This window comes from Dipteris shenzhenensis, chromosome 6, assembly GCF_047967505.1.
Source record: "Dipteris shenzhenensis isolate YYH24624 ecotype China chromosome 6, Dip_SZ_1.0, whole genome shotgun sequence".
NCBI lineage: Eukaryota > Viridiplantae > Streptophyta > Polypodiopsida > Gleicheniales > Dipteridaceae > Dipteris > Dipteris shenzhenensis.
The window spans coordinates 28,240,616-28,256,961 of record NC_141601.1 but is presented as its reverse complement, the minus strand read 5'-3'; the positions used below and the strand labels follow the sequence as shown (position 1 = coordinate 28,256,961).

The following is a 16,346-nucleotide window of genomic DNA, read 5'->3' as shown; positions in this document are numbered from 1 at the left end:
CAGATCGGAGGCACTTTCGAGTGGATTTGGTTATCTCGAAGTGGCTTGGTGTCGAATTGAGGCAATTAGGGAACTGAATATAGAAGTTTGAACCAAGGAGCTCTCTATTTCCTTATGCATTTGAGTTGTTTGAGTTCCAAAATTTTATTGTGCATTTAGGGTTTGGTTATTTCCCATTGCTTAAGATTGCAAGAATGTCCCTAGTATAGGGAAAAGAGTATTAGCTTTGGTTGTGAATCCTTTGGATTACGCCTGTATAGCTGTTGTTTTTGAACATTTAGAGTTTACAGTGGTTCGGATTTCCAATTGTAAATACAGTTTTAGGTGGTGTATTTTTTATTTTAAAAACCCCACTTTATGGATAAAGGCAAAGCAATAGCAATGGAGGTTGAAGAAGAAGCTTCTAGGGTGGATCCGGTAGAATTGGGAGTCCGGCCGACCCCGCAGGTGTGGCATCCAACGGCCCATACATTGTCTAGTAGAATTGCTTTATTAGAGGATGCCTTACAACAGATTTTGGCTCAGCAACTACCAACAAACATAGGGAAATCCGAGCTTAGAAAAATGGTTCACAGTTTGTCTATTAGACCATCCCGAGAGGAAAAATGCACAGTTCCAGTGGAGCCTAAAACCAGTGTTCATACAGTCAAGCCTAGGAGAGATAAGGTGCCTACCATTGCCAATTATAGGCAAGAAAAGTATTCTGGTCGGATGTTTGACCATAGTTCTGATGTCATAGAAACTTGGTTGCACAAATGGGAAGAGGATAAAACAGCAGAGGGATGGAGACTGGAGTGGCATCCACTACTTGGAAGGGGTTTAAGAAAGAATTTAGAAAACATTTCTTGCCTCCTAACGAAGCATCCTGAGCTTGGGATCAGTATAGAAACCTTCATCAAAGAAATTTATCAATGGCTGAATACACTAATAAATTCAAAGAATGTGTAATGAAGGTTTATGAAGCTCTTCCTCACTCGGTACAGGTAAAGGATTTTATTTTCGAATTGAATGATAGAATTAAGATGAAAGTTCAGGCTAAGTATGCGAACACGCTAGATGAAGCAATTGCCATAGCCTTAAATATTGAGGATGCCAAAGGAAACAGACCAATGGGTTTATGCAAGTTGGGACTCAGTATGAGTATCCGAAGAAAAGTGGGTTTAAGAAGAAGTGGGTTAGTGAAGGGAGTGTCTCACAACCTAGTGGCCAAGCCAAGCAGGCAAAGCCAGTTGAGACTCCTCCTAAACCAAGTACCACCACTCGGGTGAAAAGAAAAGTAAGTCCAATGGTAGCCTGGGCTTGGTAGAAATCTTCTTTGACCCCAGAGCAAAAAGAGAAAGTGAGGAGAGAAGGCTTGTGTTTTAGATGCCTTCAACCTCATCAGTGGAAAGATTGTCCATGAAACAAGGATCGTCTGATGACTGAGATGGTGATCTCAGAATACAACGTAGAGATGGAGGGAAGTCCCAAGAGAAGAACATATGCAAATGCAGCTAGCGGGATTTTCTCAGAGGTTAGTACCTGTTTTGTTATGTGTATCTATTGCTAAGCTGGTAAACAGTGCACTTAATAATATCCTATCAAAGCCCGTAGCAACGGCGCATACAGCCTTTAGTGATACTTAATTAATTAAGATGAAGGGACAAGTAGCCAATCATGACGTCATTGTGTTGTTTGACTGAGCATCAATGCACAATGTAATTAACTCCAAGCTTGTAAAGAGACTGAAATTAAAGACTAGCCCATGTGACGATGCATATATGGTCAGGATGGCCAATGGATGTTCAATAGAAGTATGGGACCAAAGGGTTACCCAGATAGAACTTTGAATTCCGGACTATGCGGAGAAGCTGGATTTCAAAATGACCACGCTTGCTCACGCAAATATATCCCTGGGTAAGGGCTTGGCATTCTAAGAAGAATCCAGCCATATACCTAAATGAATCCATGAACATTCCCAAACTCATCCTCTAAAAACACAAAATAGTGCAGTTTCAATCTTACGATAGTCACTCATAAGATTGAAAACCATAAACATAAGATTGAAAACCATAAACTCCATCATGCATAGCAAAGACTAGCTACTATGACATCCCCACTGACGTCATCAGCACCCAACAATGGGTGTAGACCATAGCACAAACATATGCTCTCACACATATAACTCCATACACCCACACATACTTGAGCATTCATTTATACGAAGTCTTCATACTGAATTTCTGTCGGCACTCTGGAGGTGAAGGGCAAACTCAGCCATGACGAAGAGTACTAAAGGAGAAGGCTAATTAAAAAGTAGTCCGAATCTCTTCATTCAAGCTACAAGTGCTTTTGAAGTATCAACGATTTCATTTTAGTCTCTCCCAAATGAGCATCTAAATCTAGCTAATAGGGCAACACAATATTTAAGGTAGAAAGAATTATCGCAATACCAGCAAACCGCAACTTGGACGAAAACTTCACAAGGTGAAATAATTTATCAGTTCAAGATGAATGATGTGCTATATGTTTTGCGAGGTGAAAAGGATTTACCTCAGGGACCATTAGTTTCAGTTATGGAAATTCGAAAAACTCAAGAAGAGTTTGTGTTTCTTTGTATAGCATTGGTAGAGCCGATTCATGATCCATAGGCCAGCACTGATGTTACCCAAGATGGGGAGATGGCCAAGTTGGCTGATCAGATAGCAGAGGAGTTCTATTGTTTAGGAGATGAGTTGCCTTATGGGTTACCTCTACAGCGGAACGTTCAGCATAAAATTGAACTTATCCCGAAGGCAGAACCTGTAAATAGGCCTCCCTATAGATTAAGTTTTGCTGAAGAAGCTGATGTGCGAAGGCATCTGGAGAAATACCTCAAGCTGGGGTAGATTCAACCCAGTTTCTCACCTTTTGCTTCACCAGTGATATTGACAAAAAGAAAGATGATACTTTTTGCCTCTATATACATTACAGAGTGTTGAATAATATCACTAATAAGCACAGATATCCGATGGCTCAGATCAATGACTTGCTAGATGCATTGCATGGAGCCATAATGTTCAACAAGATAGATCTTAAGTGTGGCATTCTTGTTTTCAACAAAAGTATTGCTGAGCATCGCGAACACTTAAGAATAGTGTTTAGTACTTTGAGGAAAGCCAGCCTGTATGTAAAAACAAAGAAATCTGTGCTATGCATGGTAAGACTTGAATATTTAGGATTCATAATTACTCCTGAGGGGGTAGAAATGGATCCAAAGAAAATGGCTGCAATACTGACTTGGCCTATCCCTCAAAGTTTGACCGCTTTGTGATCATTCTTGGGATTTGTCCAATTTTATCGAAGGCATATCAAAGATATTCCAAAATAGTATCACCATTGACTGATTTGACCTTAGATAAAGTACCTTTTATATGGGGACAGAATCAACAAGAAAGTTTTAACACCATAAAACAGGTTGTGGTCTTAGGACCAGTGTTAAAAATAGTTAAACCCCAGAAACCGTTTTTCATAGAAATCGATGCAATTGGCATTGCGGTAGGAGCAATTCTCCTCCAAGAGAGAAGGCCAATAGCCTTTGAAAGCAAGAAGCTTTCTCCTTCTCAACGAAATTGGCCAACTCATAAATTAGAGTTGTATGCCGTTGTCCATGCTTTGAAGACATGGAGACATTATTGTATGGTTCAAAGTTTTATGTTGATGTTGATCATGATACTCTGAAACATTTCTGTAAACAATTGACTTGAGAGACCGCTAAGTAGGTGGGCAGTTTGCATGGATTACCCAGATCCATAGCATCAGACATGATGTTAAATTTACCAATCATTTTTGGACTGCAGTGTTTGAGGCACTAAGGACTGAGTTGGAAATGAGTAGTGGGGATCATCCATAAACAGATGGTCGGACGGAAATAGTCAACCAAACTTTAGAGGACATGCTTAGGTTGAAACCCATACATAAGCATAAAAGGACTGTAACCAGTACTCGAATGCTTTGCACTGTTATAAGCAAATTCTATCATGGGGAGATAATCTTCCCATGAAGACTATCTCTTAGAAACATATGCCCGAAGCATATCTTCAACCAATTGGTTGACCTTCTCTGTACTGCCATCAGATTGTGCATAATCTGAGAAACTCATCCTTAGAGTAGTTTCCAACTTCTCAAAAACAAGTGTCTAGAAGTTACTTGTAAACTTCGAGTCCCTGTCGCTAACTATGTCAGACGGCAAACCATACAGCTTATACAAGTGGTCCACAAACTCGTGAGCCAGCTGAATAGCTGAAATAGTTGTTCTAGTAGGTAAAAATCTAGCCATTTTTGTCAGACGGTCCAATATGACCCAAATGGAGTCATGACCCTTGCGCCCTTAGGCAAACGGGTAAATAAAATCCATGGAAATACTTTGCCATTTATTACCCAGGATTTGCAATGGCTGTAATAAACCCGCGCTTCTAAGGCGTTCTGCCTTAGTAACCTGACAAACCCGGCAACCTACCACATAGTTTTCAATAAATACACACATATTAGGTCAATAAAAGGTATGCTTCACAAGAGACAAAGTCCGATGTATACCTGGATGTCCAGCACTAGGAGCATCATGACACTCCTAGAGAATCTTGGATCGAAGATCCGAAACATCAGGCACACATATCTTTCCATTCCGGAATGGCAGGCCGTTCCTAATCATCCACTGACCTCCTGCCACCTGTACCGTAGGTGGCACAATCCCTGAGTCCTAGTCAACCATGGAGCTCCCATCCTGGACTTTCTACCAATAAGAACTTCCATTGTGCAAAGCCCTCTCAAGATTGAAATAGGTCTGAGGATATTTCCGTGAATGACATAGCATTTATAAACTTGACTCGACTTAAGGCATCTGCCACACTATTCATCGAACCCTTTCGATAACGCATTTCAAAATCAAAATCTTGCATTAATTCTGCCCATCTCGCCTTTCTTCCCCTCAATTCAGACCCATCACACACATACTTGATTGACTGGTAATCGGTCAATACAAGAAACTTCGAACCATACAAGTAGTGTCTCCAAACCTTCAGAGCATACACAACTGCATAGAGTTCTTTTTCTAGTGTGGGCCAACGATATTGGGTGTCATCTAGCTTCTTACTCTCAAAAGCTACAAGTCTGCCCTGTTGGAATAAAGCTGCCCCAATCACAAAATCACTCGCATCGGCCTCTAAAACATAAGGTTGGGTAGGATTGAGTAATGCAAGAATGGGTGCTTCCTTGATAGTTAACTTCAAGGTTTCAAAAGCCTTGTTCAATGCATCATTCCAAGAGATCGTCTGGGTAGACCTGTGTCCACAACCTTTCAATATGTTGGTCACAGGTGCCGTGATGTGTGAATAATCACGCACAGACTTCCGTAGAAAAACCGTGAATCCTAAGAAAGAATGAAGTTCTTTCACAGTCTAAGGAAAAGGCCATTCTAAGACCTTTTGGATACGATCCAGATCAATGCTAATACCTTCTGAAGAAATCTTGTGTCTAAATAAATGATCTCCTTCATGAAGAAGTCGCATTTACTCATCTTGGCATAGAGCTTATGCTGTCTTAGAATAACTAAGACAATCTGAAGGTGTCCAATGTGATCCTCTAGCGTTCGGCTATATACCAAGATATCATCTAAAACACGACAACGAATTTGCCCAGAAAATCTCGAAACAAATCGTTCATCATTTATTGGAAGGTAGCGGGAGCATTGGTCAAACCAAAAGGTAATACGAGAAACTCGTAGTGACCATACCTAGTGCGGAATGCGGTTCTATCTATGTGTTTAGCATAGATACAGATTTGGTGATAAACCGTACGCAAATCAATCTTAGTGAAATACTTCGCTCCGACCAAACGGTCTATCAAATCATCAGAACGAGGAAGAGGGTATCGATTCTTAATTGTCACTATATTCAATCGTTTATAATCTATACATATTTTCCACGACTTATCTTTCTTCTTTCTTAGGAGGACAAGTGCTCCCCAAAGTGATTTACTTATGCGAATATAGCCCATATTCAGATAATCTTGTAGCTGTGAAGCTAACTCATCCTCCTCAAGTTGGCTCATCCTATAAGATGGAACCCATCCTATAAGGTGGAACACTAATAGGTTGAGCCCTAGGTACTAAATCTATGCGATGGTCTACTGTCCGTTCTGGAGGTAAACCTTCCGACAGTTGAGCAGGGAATACATCCATGAAATCATCCAACAATGTTCTCGATTCAAAGTGTTCAAACACGCTTAAATCATTTTTGTTATTAACTGAGACAACAAATAAAGAAAGCAGAATCAAAACACACTGATACACATCATAATGAGAAGTGTTTATTATATTCCGAAGCTATATCGCAGATACAATAGGTCCCTGAGAAGAGGGAATATTATCACACTGAATACAAAATTAGGTGTCCTTATCCAAAAAAGAAAAGGTATGCTCTTTCCATCCAAATCTGAATATCGTGGGTTTTAAACCACTCTATTCCGATTAACAAGTCCACATGTTCCAAGTGCATGACATAGCTAGTAAGAGCAACTGTGTAGTCTTGAATCCGGATAGAAAGTGCCTCAATCTTCAATCCCAAAACTGCTTTGCAGCTGGAAGCTGCACCTCGTAGGAGTGATCGCTAGGTATAGTGGACAGCCCCATCCTCTGCATAAGTTTGTAATTAACAAAATTGTGAGAGCTGCCCGGGTTAAAGAGAATGTGAACTCTTTGGTCCCTTACTTCTCCATAAACTCAGAAAAGATCATGGGAACCAAATAACGAATTATTAAAAGTGCAATTACAAGAAAGTGGGCAGGTAATGACATTTACAGAAATACCTGTCATCAAAACTTGATTAGCTCCCTTAGCTTTGGTACCTGGACCCACATGGAGCTTCGATCTCGGCGCTTGCATCTGGTTCTTGCGCTTAGGACAATCATTCCTAGTGTGGCCCCGCTCCTTGCATATGAAACAACGTCGTTCTTTCTTTAACTTCAATGTGTAGAGAAAACGGGCACAACCATTCTTCGTCTGAGTCGAGTTCTTCTTGGAGGCGTTGTCTATAGACTTCGACTTCCCAGTACTAGTGGTAGACTGGAAGAACTTCCTCTTGTTCTTCCACTCGTGTCAGCAATGGTGGTTCCCTTTGCACTGGCCATGAAATCATCATAGATGCACGCATAATTCATGGCCTCTTGCAGAGTGGTACACTTGTTGTTCTTGATCTGTAGCTTGTATGAGTCAAGCAAACCATCCACAAAGAAACCTAACAAGGTCACTGGATCCATCTTTGTAGCTCTGGAGTCTGGTCTTCAAATCCCGAAACCTCTGAAGATAAACCTCAAAAGTCAGATTCAGCTTGGACATATCGAGGGCTTTGAGCTTGTCTACGATATCGTAATCTTCCTCCTTCAAAAACTCTCTCCTGAAAACCTCTTCGAATTCTATCCATGTTGTAGGCTTGGGTCAGAGTTCCTTCCACCACAATAAAGCCTTCCCTGACATATACCCGACTACAAGCTGCATTTTCTTGTCCTCTGGGTAAGGGTGAAACTAGAAGTGTGCTTGCCACTTGTGCAACCAAACAACTCCTTGGTACGAGACTTTTGATCTCCGGGAAAAGGATCTGAGGTGATATTCGAACCTAACACTGAAGCCAAAGCACCCACATGTGTGAGCGCCTGAACAATGCTAGTCAAAAGTGAGAGTGAAGTATGAATCCCTTGGAGTTGCTGTCAAGCCAAGCAGGCGAAACCAGTTGAGACTCCTAAATCAAGTACCACCATTGGAACAAAAAGAAAAGTAACACCAATGGCAGCCCAGGCTTGGTCGAAGTCTTCTTTGAACCCAGAGCAAAGGGAAAAAGCGAGGAGAGAAGGCTTGTTTTTGGATGCCTTCAGCCTCATCAGTGGAAAGATTGTCCACGAAACAAAGATCGTCGGATGGCTGAGATGGTGGTCTCAGAATGCGACGTGGAAATGGAGGGAAGTCCCAGAGCACAACAGATGCAGATTCACCTAGCGGGATCTTCTCAAAGGTTAGTACCTTTTTTGTTATGTGTGTCTGTTGCTAAGTTAGTAACTAGTGCACCTGATAATATCCTGTCTAAGCCCGCAGCAACGGGATATACAGCCTTTAATGATACAGAGTTAATTAAGATGAAAGGGCAAGTAGCTAATCATGATGTCATTGTGTTGTTTGACTCAGCGTCAACGCACAATGTAATTAACTCCAAGCTTGTAAAGAAGCTGAAACTAAAGACTAGCCCATCTGACTATGCATATACAGTTAGGATGGTAGATGGAAGTTCAACTTAAGTATGGGACCAAAGGTTACCCAGTTGGAGCTTCAAATTCAGGACTATACTGAGAAGCATGATTTTGAGATGACTAAGCTTGCTCATGCAGACATAGCCCTAGGTAAGGCTTGGCATTCTAGGAAGAATCCAGCCATAGATTGGAAAAAGCACATTTATCAATTCAAGATGAATGATGTGCTGTATGTCTTACGAGGTGAAAAAGATATACCTCAAGGACCGTTGGTTTCCGTGATGGAAATTCGAAAAGCTAAAGAAGAGTTTTTGTTTCTTTGTACAGCATCGGTAGAGCCGATTGATGATTCTTCGGCTAGCACTGATGTTACTCAAAATGGAGAGATGGCCACGCTGGCTGATCAAATAGCAGAGGAGTTCTCTGATTGTTTTAGGAATGAGCTACCTTATGGGTTACCTCCAGAGCAGAATGTTCAGCATAAGATTGAACTAATCCCGGGGCAGAACCTGTAAGTAGACCTCCCTATAGGTTGAGTTTTACTGAAGAGGCGGAGGTACGAAGACAACTGGAAGAATACCTCAAGTTGGGGCAGATTCAAACAAGTTTCTCACCTTTTGCTTCGCCAGTGATATTAAAGAAGAAGAAAGATGATACTTTTCATCTCTGTATAGATTACAGAGCATTGAATAATATCACTATTAAGCACAGGTATCCGATGGCTCGGATCGAAGATTTGCTAGATGCATTACATGGGGCCGTAATTTTCAGTAAGATAGATCTTAAGTGTGGCTACCATCAGATCCGTATTAGAGCCAAGGATGTGCATAAAACTGCTTTTAGAAGCAGGTTTAGACATTATGAGTTTTTGGTAATGCCCTTTGGACTTACCAATGCTCCGGCTACATTCGTCATGCTTATGAACGATTTACTACGTCCGTATATCGGAAAGTTTGTAGTACATTTTATTGACGATATTCTCGTATTCAAAAAAAGTATTACTGAGCATCATGAATACTTAAAAATAGTGTTCAGTACTTTGAGGAAAGCCAGTCTTTATGTAAATCAAAAGAAAACTATACTGTGTATGGTAAGACTTGAATATTTAGGATTCATAATTACTCCTGAGGGGAAGAAATGGATCCAAAGAAAGTGGCTACGATACTGACTTGGCCAATCCCTCAGAGTTTGACCGCTTTGCGATCATTCTTGGGATTTGTCCAATTTTATCGAAGGCATATCAAAGGATATTCCGAAATAGTATCGCCATTGAATGATTTGACCTCATATAAAGTACCTTTTATATGGGGACAAAATCAACATGAAAGTTTTAACAACAGGAAAGTTTTAACACCATAAAACAAGCTATGGTCTCAGGACCGGTGTTAAAAATAGTTGATCCCCAGAAACCGTTATTCCTTGAAACTGATGCAAGTAGGAGCAGTTCTCCTCCAAGAGGGAAGGCCGGTAGCCTTTGAAAGCAAGAAGCTTTCTCTCTCTCAACGAAATTGGCCAACTCATGAATTAGAGTTGTATGTTGTTATCCATGCTCTGAAAACATGGAGACATTATTTGTATGGATCAAAGTTTTATGTTAATGTTGATCATGATACTCTGAAACATTTTTGTAAACAACCTGACTTGAGAGGCCGCCAAGCTAGGTGGGCAGAACTCATGCAGGAGTTTAACTTGACGATTCGGTACCGAAGAGGGAAGGATAATAAAGTTGCTGATGCGTTGTTATGCATTATGCATAATATGAGTTTCACGGTATTAGAGAGTGCTCTAATGACCGAGATTAGAGAAACTAAAAAGATGGACGAGTTCGTCCAGAGCCTTTGGCCTAAGGCTCATGTGTTCAAACCCGGGGAAAAGGATGACCTGGCATCCTAAAAAGGACAAACTTATGCAAGATATGCCATAAGGGATGGTATGCTGAAAAGAAATAGCAAGGTAGTAGTACCTAATCAGAATGATCTTAGGCAGAGAGTCATTCAACAATGCCATGATAGCCCATGTGCGGGACATCCAGGAGTCGAGAAGACATATGATCTCGTGAAGCGAGGTTTCTTTTGGCCAAAGATGAAAAAGCATATTCATGAATATGTGACACATTGTTTTTCGTGTCAGGTAAGTAAGGCAGAGCGGGTGAAGCCACCCGGACTTTTACAGCCCTTGGAGATACCACTAGGTAGGTGGGAGAGCATTTCCATGGACTTTATTGTAGGTCTGCCTACGACACAAGGTGGATATGATTCTGTCCTTGTAGTGGTTGATCGTCTTACCAAGATGGCTTACTTCATTCCAACTAGAGAGTCTATTAGTGCCCCGCAAGTGGCGGATTTGTTTATTAGACATATATTTCGTTTGCATGGATTACCCAAATCCATAGTGTCAGACAGACATGTCAAATTTACCGGTCATTTTTGGACAGCGGTGTTTGAGACACTAAGGACAGTGTTGGGAATGAGTAGTGGGGATCATCCAAAAACAGATGGTCAGACGGAAAGAATCAACCAAATTTTAGAGGATATGCTTAAAGCATATGTGTCATTGAGGCAACATACATGGGACAAGTGATTGCCATTGTTACAGTTTGCCTACAATGATAGAAAACATTCCTCTACAGGGTTCAGTCCGTTTGAGCTGAACTATGGTTATAGGCCAACGAATCCAACTATAGTTGGAATACCTCACAAAAAGCCTAGTGCCACGAACTTTGTGGTTCAGATGCGGGAGATGCTAGCACTTGCGAGAGCTAACATCCGCCAAGCTATGGATAGAGCTAAGGCGTATGCGGATGAAAACCGATCCGCTAGAGAATTTAAGGAAGGAGAAAAAGTTTTTCTTAAAGTTCCTTCGCACTCTAAGTCTTTGACTGCAGGAGAGCGTGCTAAGTTATCACCTCGATATTGTGAGCCATGGTTAATTCTAAAAAGAATAGGCAAGGTAGCCTATAAATTAGAATTGCCACAAGGTTGTAAGGTGCACCCAATGTTTCATGTTTCTCGTTTAAAGAAATTTTTGCATACAGGTGACTCACTAATCGAGGGTGTTGTTTTGTTTCAGGAGATAGAGGATAATGCAAGACACAAACCAACAGGAATCCTGGACCGAGGAACAATGCAAGTACGCAATCGGAAGATACCCACGGTGTTGGTTGCATGGCATGGTCTACCTCTATCAAAAGCTACCTGGGAATCCGTATACCAATTACGGAGAGTGTTCCCAGACTTTATCATCGAGGATGCTGATGCTTGAAGAGGGAAGGAATGTTACGCTCAAGTTGAGGTAACATGACCTCGGAAGGGTCAATCGACATTTTTCTTTAAAGGATCAATGTTTGTATTATATTTGTTTGGGCTTCATGTAAATGATCAAAAAGGAATAAAGGTCAAGGTCCTTGGTGAGGGTGAGATGGCACTAGACTAGGTGGATCTAAGGCTAAGGGACCTAAATGCATGAAATGTGCCTAGGGGCAAATGGTTTCAAAGATATTCCAAAAGAGGGGTTAATGATGCATTAAGGAAGGATCCTAATTTGAAGACATGTGGCATACTAGATCCATCTAGGGAGTTTTGGGGCTTGTTGGGAATAAGCAAGAAAAAAGCTTTTACATAATCTGATTTTGTTGTTGAGAGCTTGCTACCAGCGAGGTTGGCTGGGAGGTTATTGAATGTGCCTGCACCCGTGATTCCACGTAACATTCTAGGAGCAGACAGATTTTCGCGTGTCAAAGTTACATGTCCTTCTGGTGTTCATTTTAGGGCAGCAACATGGGCCACCCTTGTCAATATTTGAGCTGACAGTATGCCCTGTTTTAGGCTGGCCATGGGGCTGGAAACAATCCATCCATGGGGCCATATATATAGTGTGAAAGGGCTGGGCAAAGGCCAGCACAAGCAGCATCAAAGAGTGGGGGGGTGGACCATTTACAGGCCTGGCCCAAGGAGCAGAAGACAGGCCCCAAACCAGGTCGGCAGTGGGACAGACCAGGTAAGCTGGTCTGTCAGCAGATTGGCTGGTCTGTAGGGCCAGGTCGGCCAGACTGAGGGGTTTCATCCCCAATAAATAGGCCCATTTGTGGGCAGTACAAGCAGTTCATTTCTGCATCAAGAACAGTTCAGTCTGCAGAGGTTTTTTAAGGCCTTCCAGGAGCACACTGAACAGGGTCAAATCTCTACACAGGTAGAAGAGCCATAGAGGGCTCAGAAGGTGAGGGGGACTCACACCTGTAGCTGCTGAAGCCTACAGGAAGGCACGTGTCAGAGAAGTCCATCCTTGGCAAGTAATTCTCTATGGTAAGCTTGCTTGGGCATCTAAAGTAGCATACTTTGGACAATACACTCTTTCTTCTTATCCAATATTACATGCGCCCCCCCAGGAGACTTGCACGGCCTACTAAGACCCATGTGGAGATGTTTTGCAATTGAAATCCCTCTAAATGAAACTCCATGTAAAACACAACCAAAGATCAACTCTTTTGAAGGCATTTCTGGCCCTGATCCCATTTTCATCCTCTGAGTCCAACTCCTACCCCCTCTTGACTTTGTGCTACAATTTCTATCTCATGATTTACATCATTTCTCAGCCAAAGCCCACTGATATGGAGTCCTTCAACAACCAAACAAAATTTATTCCATGTGGGTGATGGGTACTTTAAGGACGCAAGTAATATAAGACTCACAGTCAAAATCAACGTAACTCCCAAAAAGTTGGGACACAAGATCGTGCACCAGGCTTGAATACTGGTATAAAAAAGCAATCTGATGTCCGCATTGGTTCCTTCATTAAATATGTAGTGGTGTCTTAACTTAAGAACGTCAATTTAAATGTCAATCAAATGTTATTCTACATAAAAAATGAACAAAAATGAGTCATTCTCAGAATACAGGTTTACAAGAAGTCCATCGACTGATCCTTTGAAATGCCACTTTCATGACAACGCATGAACTCACCTGCTGCTCTGTTATCTTGCGTAGAGGGGATCCTCCACCGATGGCAGCATAGCCGGCTTTGCTTCTTGGAGCTCTTACCGTTGAAACGCATTGGGCCAAAGGTCGCTGAAGAAATCTCAAAAGCTTTGGTAGCCGGATAATATCCTACATAGAAGTGACAAAAACGAAGGTCAGAGATTATCCCCATGTGAATAATTCCTCGAGGACACGAAACGCCATTTTGTAGTTTCAAGCTCTTGGAATTGAGCTTTATTGAGAATAACCGGAACTAACTGTATCTCCCCATATACAAAGCAAAGACGTCAACTTTAGTATACTTTTGCGTTGTTCAAGCAACCATCAGCCACTTCGTCAATTACAATAAACACACTTCCCACCAACGTTGTTCTTGAACTAACTCAGGACGTTGCAGTTTCAAAGTCAAGCCAGACCAATATCCTAGCATGCCTACGACGAGTAAAGCCATCAAAGAAAATTTCTTACTGGATCTGCAAAAAGGTTGTACAGGAATGGCTGCACATCATCAAGTGTCTCTGGCCCCCCAAGATTGAGCAACAAAACTCCCACCTTCTCCTCCTCGTATGTAGGCGGTTTTAATGTCTCCTTCCCTGCTGAAAGTGCACGAGTAACCAACTGAAAGCTGTCCTTTGATTGAAGTATTGTACCACGTCTTGTACTAAGATTTGGTAAACCTCGAGGAAGAAATGGTGTGCTGATGCTAATTACAACACTGTTTTTACTGCAATTCAAACATTCGTGAATTAATCGAAGCTGCTTTATCTACAGCATTTAACCACGTAGTTAGCAAACACAAATATTCGAGCGAACCGCTTTTTTTAAAAAGTAAGACGGCATAACACAATGTAGCGTAGAATGACTATTAGATAGGCGCAACCTCGACTGCAAAATTAAAAGCATACCGTTGCACTAAGAAACATCTCTGACCGGAAGAAACTACGGCCCCTGATTCTACTTGCGATCTGGAGCAAAGATTCCCATCTGCTCACAAAATCAATCAACAAGCCAACAAATAGATTATGGAACGTAGGCATCGTACTTAATATATACTTTGCGTAAAATGTATGCGCAACACGGCACTCACCTAGAGAAGGAGCGCAAGCCAGCATCATGAAGGTAAGAGGAAGCAGATTGTTTGCTGGACAGAGCTTGCTTGCAGATTGCTTGATCGGATCTAAGTTTTCAGAGAAACTTGCAACTTATTCCGTGACTGGTTTGCCAAGTAGATTCAGTTTATGTCGTATGCGGGGCTTTTACGCAGTCTTAATTGCCTTAATTGGTGGGGCACGTGGCCAACTTCTAACATATCCACGTTGCCTGGTTAAGAGGGCATTCCCACAGCCTAAGAGGGCATTCCCCACAGCCTGCCTATCGCCAGTCCAGTGGACAGAGTCTCTCTGGTGGACAGACGTGGGAACGAACCCAAAGTCCAGCTGAAGGCTCACACAACTGACAAGCCTGGACCTTACCATTGGCAGCAACAAAGGTAGCCCCCAAATGCTCAAGAAAATCCCGTCTCCAACAGGCCGGTGGAATGCTACTTAGTGGCGTAGCTTTTGGACTGGCGTTTCGTGAGAACAAGTCTGGCAAAGGACTTTTCTGCCACTTTTGGGCATTCTCGCTCACGTGGGAATGCCCTCTAAGTGCACAAATTCAGTGCACGTGCGGGGCATTTTGTCCATTCCTTGTTCGTGGGGTTGCGTTGAGTGCATCCAAATGCGCACAAGAGTCCAATGAAGATCGTCAACAAAAATCGTTGGACTCTTGAACAACAGGTGTCCTCCATCTTTGCCCACCCAATCGTTGGAGTTTTCTCTGCTACCTTGCAGTGTGCAACCGGCTTTCACTTCAGCCCCTCCCTTTCGGTGTGGCCTGAAATGTTACTATACGTACCTTTCCACAGGTGCCCCCTTTTGCCATCGCACCCTACTATTGCGGGGAAATAGGCCCACAGTCATGACACCAATAGCAATGTATTCAAGGAAAGGAATCAATAGGCTTGCCTGTCTTGTTCATGGTTTTCTTGGGAAGTCTTTAAGGATTGGAAAACTCTCATCTTTCTTAAGGATTTTCCAATACTAGAAATCTCTCATGGTTTTCTTGCAAAGATGTCCTACTGTATCAATGGAAAATCCTCTTAGCTTAATCATAAAAATACCTTTTTGTAAAAAATAAGAGCCTGAATTTTCCCTTTCAGAAAACAGGCACGTGGTCACTATAGCCTACCCCCCCTAGGCAAAGGGTTCTTAGATTTAAACACCTGCAAGCCAGATACAATCTTGCAAAAAGGTGTATAAATGCATTGTGCACCCAAAACTATGAAGTTACTTTTGACTAATTAACAAGAAGGAAGCACCACAAAACCAATGAAACCAATGGATGGACATGCATATAATACATTGAGCACTTGAAGCCACAAACACACGAGCACTCAAATAAAATAAAACACTCGACACTCACTAATACACTTCGATGAAGAACGAAATTCGACCAGCAAGTGGAGACCCTTTAGAACTGAAGGAGAGCAGTTTAAAGCAAATTGATGCGGAGGGCAAGCTTTGTGAGTCACAGCTCCTCTTCATGGAAACTTCTTGGTCAACTGAATCCTTAGGACAAGAAGGAAGTCATTCCTAAACGCAACCTTACAAGAGCGCTAAAGCTTGAGCAAAATGGTGACATTTGATGGTGAGGAGGGAGGATGAGATCGAGGAGGGAGGAGAATATGATCATCATCTAGAGGAGGAGAAGCGAGGTCGAGAAAGTAAATGTGAGAACCTGCAAAGGCTTGCACATGATCTCATAAATGACCCCCGGGACTCCATGCGAGAGGCATACATGCACTATTCATGCACTATTTAATTGTAACACACTCCATGCAAGAGGCATGCACACACTATTCAATCATAACACAGTGTTCGACGGCACACATTCAACTCAATGAACACGTGGACAAATCACAAATTTCTCAAACTCCCACGCACACCAATAATTCCACGAAAATATTTTTCATTTCTTAAGGAAGAACCATCAATTAGTCCTCCCCCCATGGGGCAAGCCAACAAGCATTCACATCTTTGAGAAGATGGTTTTGAGTAGGTGAGAAGATGAGTTCTCTCA

General features: G+C 42.0%; 1 protein-coding gene across 1 annotated transcript in view; it reads right to left on the bottom strand.

Annotated features, from left to right (window-relative positions):
- The window catches only part of LOC147901010 (ferrochelatase-2, chloroplastic-like), a 39,137-nt gene extending 24,450 nt beyond the window's left edge, over positions 1-14,687 (bottom strand). Inside the window, exons 1-4 of the mRNA XM_087375914.1 lie at positions 14,314-14,687; positions 14,132-14,210; positions 13,695-13,950; positions 13,212-13,355 (exon numbers count right to left, since the gene is read on the bottom strand). Coding sequence (XP_087232040.1) covers positions 13,212-13,355; positions 13,695-13,950; positions 14,132-14,210; positions 14,314-14,341 — 507 coding nt within the window. The 5' untranslated portion in view covers positions 14,342-14,687. The remainder of the gene's footprint in view (positions 1-13,211; positions 13,356-13,694; positions 13,951-14,131; positions 14,211-14,313) is intronic.
- Positions 14,688-16,346: the final 1,659 nt, after the last annotated feature.